The sequence below is a fragment of the Suricata suricatta genome, chromosome 11 (genome assembly GCF_006229205.1).
Source record: "Suricata suricatta isolate VVHF042 chromosome 11, meerkat_22Aug2017_6uvM2_HiC, whole genome shotgun sequence".
NCBI classification, from domain to species: domain Eukaryota; kingdom Metazoa; phylum Chordata; class Mammalia; order Carnivora; family Herpestidae; genus Suricata; species Suricata suricatta.
Window position 1 is genome coordinate 227347 of NC_043710.1, and position 9363 is coordinate 236709.

At 61.4% G+C, this 9363-nt stretch overlaps 2 protein-coding genes across 2 annotated transcripts in view; both read right to left on the reverse strand.

Annotated features, from left to right (window-relative positions):
• SIGIRR (single Ig and TIR domain containing) overlaps positions 1–1399 on the reverse strand; it is an 8483-nt gene extending 7084 nt beyond the window's left edge. Inside the window, exon 1 of the mRNA XM_029915105.1 lies at positions 1377–1399. The gene's annotated coding sequence lies outside the window, so the exon portion shown is untranslated. The remainder of the gene's footprint in view (positions 1–1376) is intronic.
• A 517-nt stretch (positions 1400–1916) lies between these two features.
• ANO9 (anoctamin 9) overlaps positions 1917–9363 on the reverse strand; it is an 18255-nt gene continuing 10808 nt past the window's right edge. Inside the window, exons 12-26 of the mRNA XM_029957159.1 lie at positions 9210–9270; positions 8989–9071; positions 8787–8891; positions 8535–8696; positions 8411–8447; positions 8099–8210; positions 5657–5714; positions 5460–5557; positions 5184–5323; positions 4901–5053; positions 3979–4126; positions 3345–3446; positions 3177–3270; positions 2967–3067; positions 1917–2395 (exon numbers count right to left, since the gene is read on the reverse strand). Coding sequence (XP_029813019.1) covers positions 2368–2395; positions 2967–3067; positions 3177–3270; positions 3345–3446; positions 3979–4126; positions 4901–5053; positions 5184–5323; positions 5460–5557; positions 5657–5714; positions 8099–8210; positions 8411–8447; positions 8535–8696; positions 8787–8891; positions 8989–9071; positions 9210–9270 — 1482 coding nt within the window. The 3' untranslated portion in view covers positions 1917–2367. The remainder of the gene's footprint in view (positions 2396–2966; positions 3068–3176; positions 3271–3344; positions 3447–3978; positions 4127–4900; positions 5054–5183; positions 5324–5459; positions 5558–5656; positions 5715–8098; positions 8211–8410; positions 8448–8534; positions 8697–8786; positions 8892–8988; positions 9072–9209; positions 9271–9363) is intronic.

A 9363-nucleotide genomic window follows, 5' to 3' on the forward strand; every position in this document is an offset into this window, starting at 1 on the left:
GGGGGGGGGGGGGGCTGCTACCAGCTCCTCCTCCAAGGTGTCTCAGTGGGCGCGTGAGCCCCAGACAGACAGTCGTCAGTGACCCGCCTAGGAGTACCCAGGCAGGACACAGTGAGCCCCAAGCAGCCTTGCTGCCTCTCAAAGTTCCTGCCTGACTTCCTGTTGCTCTGCGTGAGTCCCTGGTGCCACCATCTCACAGCCATGACACCCCCTTCTTCTGCGAAAGAACACCCTCATCCCCAGGCTCACCCTCCGAGGGGAGCGCCCACAAGCCCACATCGCCTCGGGCACTATCCAGGACCGCCCTTGGAATCCGGGCTCACCCCTCCCCTCCCCCACCACACTCAGTGGTTCCTAGAAAGCTCCAGGTCCTCAGCCTGTGTTCCGGCTTGCGCGCGGGCTCCCTCGGCGACACCTCCCCCATTCCCCACCCTTCCTCCGTCTGTTTTGCTGCTTAGCACCCCCACAGTCTCGTAGCATCTCCTGCTCAGCTGCGACTTGCAGCCCACTGTGCCCCAGCTCTTGCTGCGCCCCCCGACGTGTCCCCTGGACAGAACGGTACACCAGGTCTCGGCCCCGCAGGCGAGGGGCTCTGTCCTGCTCCCCCGGGCTACAGCGCCCAGTTCTCCACTACACACCCCAGCTCCGGCACTCCGCCTTAGCTAGGGGCGATCCGGATTTAGCAGTCCCCAACCCTCCAGGTGCGGCGAGCAGGTGGGTCGGGGGCGGGCACCGAGGGCGGGGACGCGGGTATCGCAATGAGAACGCGCACGGAGGCCGAGGCGCGCACGGAGAGCCGAGCGCAGACAGGAGCGCGCACTAGGGGGCCAAGGATGACGGGTCCGGGTGCGCACAGGGCTGGCGCGTAGGGCGCGCAGGCCTAGCACGGCAGGTGGGGGACGCCGGCGGAGGGCGGGATCGCGGGCGTGGCGGTAGCTCCGCCCGGCGACAGCGCCGTGCACGGCCGCAGCCTGTTACTTGTGCGCCCCCGGGGCCCTGGGAGACCTCAGGCCTGGATCCGAGCTCCGGTCGGAGGCGAGGGTCCCCGCGCGCCTCGGCCTTCCACCTCCCTCTCCTGAGCAAAGGTCACCAGGAAGCCACTGCCCACGTCGGGCGGAGCGGGAAACGTGGCCCAAGCCGTCCCCCCACCCCCCCCACCCCCTGATCCGCCGCCAGGCCCACGGGGCCGGGACACGGACAAACTCAGGCTTCCGGTCGACTGGGGCAGCCGGCCCGACTCCGAGCAACTTCCTGCGGGACCGCGCCCGCCACGGCCCAGAGGCTCTTAGGGACAAGGGGTCCCCAAGCTCCAAACCTAGTCCCGGCTCCCAGGAGCAGGAGACCTCAACTCACCCCCGTGGGTCTGAGCCACTCACCCTGCTGCCAAGACCTGGGGATCGTGCCGACCGCGGGGGCGGGACAGCTCACCTGGGCCAGGTGCGCAGCGGCAGCGGCGACAGTCCCGGCGGCGGCGGCGGCGGCAGGTGCAGCCCCGCCCAGCAGCCAGGGCCTGAGGGCGGACCCAAGAGTCCCGTTTTGCGCCCAAGTCTGGCGCTTAAGACCGTCCTGATGTCAGACGCCAGGAAGCCTCCGAGCTGCAGCCACCCAGCCTTGGGGGTAGAAGGCGAACCGGCCCGACCGGACTGCAGTCTTAGACCTGGGGGACTCAGGGTTTCCGCTGTCTCCAGGGGCACCCTTCGTGGTTCTGCCCCTCCTCCCCAGCTCTTTTCTCCAGGAAGCCTGCCCCTAACCATCGCGGGCAGGAAAGGTAGGACCTCGACAAGGCGCTGCTCACTTGGCAGCCCAAGAAAAACCAAAGGAGGACCAGGAACCTACGGCTTTGCAGACCTTTCTCCATCTGGGCCTCAATTTCCCCTCTAGCCCTGAGGTCAGACATGATCCACTTAAGGCCCAGATTGACACGAAGAAGTTTTTATTTTATTATAAAAGTTCTGCAGCCTGAGGGGAGCCAGAGAGGTGGGATCAGGGCCCCCTGACCAACCAGGGTGGGGGAGGGGAGGAGGATCTGGGCCCCACAAGTTAGAGAGGGGCTCAGGATACCGGGCTGGCTTTCCTGTGTTCTGACTGCTGAGAAGCACCCGATGCCCTAGCTCTGGGGGTGGCAGAGGGCAATCAGAGTTCAAGTCAAGGCTATACCAACCCTGAACCCTGTTGACAGATGGAACAGGCCTCCTAGACCACACCTCAAACATACAAGGGGCCTCCAAGACCTCCCCCTACCACCACCGGGTATACACTGGCCTCCCAGGACCCCACACGTATGCCATGAGTTGGGGTGGGAGGTGAGGGGGTGGCTCTGAGTCCCAGCTCCTGGGCACCAGTGCTTCTTGGCCAGCTCTGGGTCTCCTACACATCTGTGCTCTTGGGGCTGGACCTGGAGGCAGGAATGGGATTGCTGGGGCACCTGGGTGGCTCAGTCGGTTAAGCAGCTGACTTCCACTCAGGTCATGATCTCACAGTTCGTGGGTTCAAGCCCTGTGCCAGGCTCTGTGCTGACAGCTCAGCCTGGAGCCTGCTTCTGATTCTGTGTCTCCCTCTCTCTCTGACCCACCCCCACTCACATTCTGTGTGTCTTTCTCTCTCAAAAATAAATAAACATTAAACATTTTTAAAAAGAAAAGGAGGGGCTCCTGGGTGGCTCAGTCGGTTAAGCGTCCGACTTCGGCCTAGGTCATGACCTCATGGTTTGTGGGTTTGAGCCCTGCGTCAGGCTCTGTGCTGACCGCTAGCTCAGAGCCTGGAACCTGTCTTCAGACTCCTTCTCTCTTTGACCCTCCCCTGCTCACGCTGTCTCTCTCTCTCTCTCTCTCTCTCTCTCAAAAATAAATAAAAACATTAAAAAAATTTAAAGAGGAAAAGGAATGGGAATGTTGGGGATCAAGGTCGAGGCCCTACCTCAGGCCCGGGGCCTGGCCCCACCCCTGCCTGGCCTTTGCCTCCCATACCAGAGTGCCTGGTACTTCTTCTCCAGAACCTCGTTCTTTACAGACTGAGGGACGTCAGGCACGAACCAGGCGGCAATGAGCTTGATGCACAAGGCCACGTGCTGGGGGGCAGGGGACAAGGGGTGAGCAGGCATTTTAGGGGCTGGGGGCAGGGAGGAGGACTGGAGAGAGCGGCCCCTGCGTGGGGCCCCTCCCCTGGCTCTGGCCCACCTCGAAGAGGATCAGGAAGACCAGGCGGATGGCCAGGAGGACCCAGAACTGCTCGGATAGGTTGTAGTCCTTATCGTTGCGGTAGTCCCGGTACCTGGGGTGGGGAGGTACCTGAGGTCAGGGGGCAGGGGGCAGGGGTTGCTCACGGGGGTCTGGGGGAATCCAGACCTGCACGCAGTCACGTTCTCTGAGCCCTCTATCCGGATGGGATCCTGGAAGTCCTTGGTGTGGAACACAGACAGACTGTGGTTGATGTAGCCTGTGAGGCAGCTGGGGGAGGGAGAGAAGGGCAGGGGCAGGAGTGGGCTGCAGAGCATGGCCTTTTCTGGCTCCCAGGGTGCCTTCCCGGAGCTAGGCCCTGTGCGGTGGGGGCTGCTAGGGTGGAGCACAGCACAGAACCCCCCCTTCACTTCGCTGCATGGGAGAGGGGCCCCTGGGGGTGACTGAAGGGACTCAGAGGGCCACCACCTGCCCTTCGTGCCAGGAACCCAAGGGAGCCTTCCAGGGGAAGACCCCTGGAGACCCCATCTGTAGGATCAGTGGTCCCCTGTGTGGCCCTCTTCTGTGGACTTTTGGGAGGGAGTTGTTCTGGTGGTGGCTGCTCAGGAAACAGCTCCTTCTGGGACCTTCATTTCCCCACAGGGGTTCCCAGCAGATTGGCGTGGGAGGTCAGGAGCATCCTCAGGCCCAGATTCGTGACAACCACAGACAATACCGGCCATGCAAGCCCTTATCCCCGGGCTCCACTAGGGCTGGGCTGTGATTGGGCCAGTTTTCCCAGGGGTGTCTGGGCTCTCCTTACTCAACTCCGGGGTTGGCCCCATGTCGGCACGGGCCGTAGTGGTACTTGTACACCACGCGGGGGATGAACTCAGATGTGAAGGCGATGACCATTCCATTGGCAATGACCGCCAGCACACCGATGATCTCCAGCACCTGCAGCCAGGTCCCTGGGCCACAGCAGTGGGGTGAGGCAGTCTGGTTCCTCAAGCCCCGATCCTCTGGCACTGCCCGCCCCACCACCACCCATGATCCACCAAGCCTGAGAGCTTGGATGCTCATGGGGCCTTGTCACCTCTGCCATGCCTCTGATCATGGCGGCTGTGGGCAGCCTTCACTGATGAGGAAGACCTGGGCCATGGCAGACATGGACCGGGAGGGGCTCAGGTCCCCCCAGGCCCCCGTCTTCTGCCTGAACCCCTCAGCTGCCCCAAGCTTGCCCCACTCCTGGGTCAAAACGCCTTAACCTGGGCCCTAGAGTGGGACCTCCTCCCCTCTACCTCTCCCTCTGCCCACACCTAGCACCCAGTTCCCTCTGCTCTTCCCTGATACCTGGCCATCTCGGTGAGGACAGTCTGGGTGACTGAGGACACCTCTTAGTTAGTCCCTGCCCAGCTGCTGGATCCCTCCCTCTCTCAGGTCCCTGCTCTCAGAGCCCAACTCCTCTGCCTAGGTCCCCCAAGGGGGCCAAGGGCCCTGCAGCTGGATGCTATTCAGGGAGGGCAGGGCCTGCAGGTACACACCAGCCCTGCCTCTTCCTGGGGCCTGAGCGCCACTCTCCAGGGCCAGCTCTCAGCCTAGGCAGAACCCGGGGAAGGGCTGTGGGGAGGGCCTTATCTTGGGATTATTTCAAGGGAACTAGCATGATCTGGTCCCAGCACCCCTCGCCGCCCTGCCCCTGGCTGGAGTGCCCATGCTCCTTGCTGCTGAGTCAGGCCCCTGACCTATGTCCTTGGCCTTGCGGGGCACCAGGCGCTGCTGCAACCTGACCATCTTGATGGCGTCCAGGCGGATCTCCACGAGGTTGCTGAAAAGCGCTAGCAGCGGGGCGAGCGGGAAGGCGGCCACGAAGATGGTTGTGAAGCCGTACTGGATCACTGGGGGGTGTGGAGATGTCACCTCGTGCCGTGGAGCGCCCCGCCCATCAGAGCCCCGCTCCCAGTGCCCACCCCTCCGCCAGTCCCTGAGACTCGCTGTCAGGCCGGTGCCCCCGCCCCACCCACGCACTCATCTCCATGAACTCATCGAACAGGCTGAAGGGGTTGACTGGGTTCAGGAGGTAGTTGCGCTGCCAGTCCCTGAGCTCGGGGTCCTCGGATGCGTGGCGCAGCTTGGCCCGTACTAAACGACACTTGTGGGCCAGCCACCTGGGGGTGACAAGAACGAGTGGGGAACAGGGGAGGGGCCCTCTGGGACGGCTGGCTCTGGGAGAGGTGGAGACGGGGCTCCCTGGGGTGCGGAGGGGGCAGCAGGACGGCCCTAGGGAAGGAGGGAGGCCCTCACGGGCGCAGGTACTCCACGCAGTTGCTGAGCGTTTGTTTCAGACCCATGATTATGGCCATCTGCAGGAACAGGTCCATCATGCAGCCGCTGAGATGGCACTGCAGGGGGTCGGAGGGGGAGGTCAAGTCGTGGGGGATGGGAGGCTGTGGGGGGCGGAGATCAGGGACAGCACGATGAAGTGTCCGGGACAGACTGACCTCCTCCAGCCTCCACATCCCTGCCAGGCGCACGGACTTCCCGGGGTGACCGTTTATCCTAGGAAGGACAGTCAGGTTGGCAGAGGGGCCGCACCTTGCTTCTGACTGGCTGGGGCTGGGGGAGCACAGGGGCTGGGACACAGAGGCTGGATGCACAGCCCACACCCAGACATGCCCCTCCACACGCACTCATCAACGTGCACAAGCAAAAGTTAGGCCATTCACAGGCGCAGATAGGTGCCAGACAAGGCCTGTTAGGAGTGGCCTCAGTTTCTCCCCATTGAAACTGTGCACATAGGATTATTTTGTGTGTAAAGTCACCTGCTTTCTGTTACATGATTTGAAAAAATACAAACCGCATCAAATCAAATGTCAGGCTCCGGGCCAATGGTCGGGAAGACAGAGTCTCACCTCAAGGGGGCTGGACAACCAGACTCTGATTGCAGGGCTGGGCCACTGCCTGCTGGGAGCTCCACAGGGGTGAGGGTGCACTGACAGGCGTCCTTCTGCCCCCAGGCAGGAGTGCAGAGCCTGACCAAGCAAGAGCCCTCCTCGGGAGAGATGTGGCCCGAAGCAAAGTCCCTGGCACGGCCTTTCTTACTGGTGGACAGGGGACAAGAACTGAGGGCCTCTAACATCCAAATCAGAGACCAATTAAAGAATGAATAAAAGAGTGAAAGGAACTTGAAAGGGATAGAAGCAAGAGCAGAAGGAAGAGAAGAAAAGCCATGGGGTCCCGGGGCGTGGAGAGGGGGCTGGGAAGGAATTGTCCGGAGGAGGCCCCTGAGGTGAAGCGCAGGCAAATGAACGTAAAACATTCAATCAAAGGGCCGGGAAACTGTGCTAAGAAGTCCCAGAAGCTGGAACAAAAATGGGAGGGAAAAAAGCAAAAACAATTAGGCAGTTAATTCAGAAGGTCCAATTTCCAAATAAATGGAATTCCACGAGATGCAGGAAAGCCGCTAGGAACAGAAGGACCCAAGGCTCCGGGGCCCAACAAGTGCCTGGTCATTTCCTTCCATCTGATTCTGCAGGCCAAGCTTGCTGCAGGGGCCGACTCTGCAAAGGCCCCTCAGGGAGCTGCCATCCAAGTTAGAGACAGCGAGCAAACGACAGCATGGGGCCAGAGGGGAAGTGGGAGACCTGGGGGGACCAGGGCTTTGGGCTGAGCAACAGTAAGGTGCAGCTGCCACGGTCAGGTGGACTCCAAGGAGAGGTGTGCCCTGGAGACAGGAGCATGGGCCTCACCGGTGTGTCTGCATGACGTCAGGTCATGAGAACAGACACCAGGGCGTTGCGATGTTTAGTGGTCGGGAGAGGAGGAGAAGCAGGTGTCCAGGGAAGGGCTGGCAGGACTGGAGAGGGGAAAGGCAGGAGCAGGGAGGGAGAGGACCAGACCTCAGGCGTGCTGCCGAGAGCATTCCTGGAAGGAATAGGACAAGATACTCGGGCAGAGGTGGAGGGAATCCGGGACCGAGTTCAAGGCGGATGAGGCAGAGGAGAGCGGTGAAGCCTGAAGCCCGGCCAAACACCCACTGAGAGCCTGCTGAGAGCGTTCGGAGACAACCCAGGTGAGATGAGAGCTGGGGAGGTCTGCCTCCGGCAGTAGGACCGCTGATTTCCTACGCGCCCTTCCTGGAAAGACGCTGGGAAACCTGGGGCCCTACCGGGCGGAGAACAAGGGGCTCTCTGGACACGGTCTGAAACACAGCCGCAAGGGGAGGGGCAGACCCCGACAGAGAGGGCGTCTCCACGGATGGCCGAGGTCCAGGCACTGCCTGGTGTCTTTGAACATACTTGGAGGAGTTGGTGGTTTTTTTTTAAGTTCTGCTGGAGTTGGGAATTAATGGGCAATATGTATGTGCCTTAGACTATGTAAGCAAACACACAGAACAAATGGAGCAATTATTTTTTTAGAAAAGACAGAAAAGTGAATGTTGGTTGAACCAAAAACATGTCCATTTCACCAGAAAGGGAGGAGAAATGCATGTGCGTTATATGGATACAACTTTATGAAGCTCAAGATTGGAAATAACCCAGATGTCTACCAACTGAGCTGACAAAACAAATTCCAGCACATTCCGCAAAATCACGTTAATAGCATGGTCTTAAAAATGAGATCTCACCACCCCCGTGGATGTGGGAGATGTCGATTGTACATTTTCAGCGTAAACAGAAGATACGATTATTTACAGGAGAAAACAGTGTATGTCAATAGGTGTATATATGTGTGTACTTCAATGTGTAAAAAATTCTGGGAAGACCCACGAAACGGTTGCAGGGTCACCTCTGGGGACAGGGAACAGAGAGCTGGGGGTTCACTGTGGGCTCTTCCACACGTTTTTGCACTGGGCTTCTGACTGTTCTGAGCAGGAACTGCTTTAAACATTAAGAAGAGCAGGTATTTCCTGTAAAGTGGGGGGCGGGGGAGGCGGCCCCTACCTGCCCAGGATGAAGGCGATGTAGATGAGGGAGGAGAAGTGGGCGAAGAACTGCAGCGTGAAGAACCTGATGGTGAACTTGCGCTCGCGCTCTGAGAAGGTCCTGGGCTTCTCTAGAATGAGACTGAGGCTGTCCCTCCTGTCCCTCTTCCGACAACTCAGAGACACCGGCAACCCTCACTTGTCTGCCAGGTGTGACAGGTGGCGGAGACACAGATGGTCCAGGGCCCCAGGGCCCAGCCCTGAATGGCCCTGTCCCTTCCCTGCACACCCCCCGCCAAGACCAGAAGGCGCTACAGGCCTCCCCTCTCACCAAAGTCACACAGCTTGAGGGCCACATACTTGTTGATCTGCAGGATGGGAGACCAGATGGCTTACTCGGGGCGTCGGTGGAGAGCCCCCTGCCCCGAGCTCCCTCTATCCACCCCCCCAACCACCTTGGTCATGATGACGATGGCCACGTAGTGGATCAGGGCCCCGGTCACCACCATGGCTGTGGTCACCTGCTCTTCCTGGAAGAGCAGGGTGGAGTTGAAGAGGGCGGAGGCCAGGACACGATAGACCACCAGGGCGTGGGCCATGCCGATCAAGAGGCAGATCTGTGAGGAGGGAGGCCGGCCTGGGGTTGGGGAGCCTCAGGGGGGCTGTCCCCGGCCCGGGCGGTCCCCCAGGAAGCCCCCCAGGAGTACCATCAAGAGCGACACGACGAGGATGGCGGCGCTGCGCAGGTAGGAGTGCTGGTGCGGCTGCGGCTTGTAATCCGGGCAGTTAATGAGCTCCAGCGCCATCTCCTCCTGGGGGGGGCGGGACGCAGCGCTCCTCAGCAGGGGACACTTCGGAGCGGGACCCCCAGCGGCCGCGCCTGGAACCGCCCTGCGCCGCCGGCCTCACCTGGTCCTCGTCCCAGCCGTACAGGTCCCAGTGCAGGACCACGCTGGCCCGCTGCCGCTTCCAGATCTCCAGGAAGACGGTGGCTGCGGGCCGGGTGGGGGCGAAGACGCAACACCACGTGTCCCCGGGCTGGGCTGGGGTGGCGGCAGGGGCGCAGGGGGCGGGGCAGCCCGGGGCTCAGGCGGCCCCCCGCCCCCCACGCAGCCCCCGCAGTCACTCACCCCACAAAGCCATGAAGATGGCAAAGACCACGGTGCCCTCGTTGTCGAAGAGGTGGGTGAGCTGGGGAGAGCGGCGCGGGCTGGGGACAGCCTTCTGCGGCCCGCTGCCCCCGCACAGGGGCAGGCCTCTCCCCCACAGGGGCAGCCCCGCCGC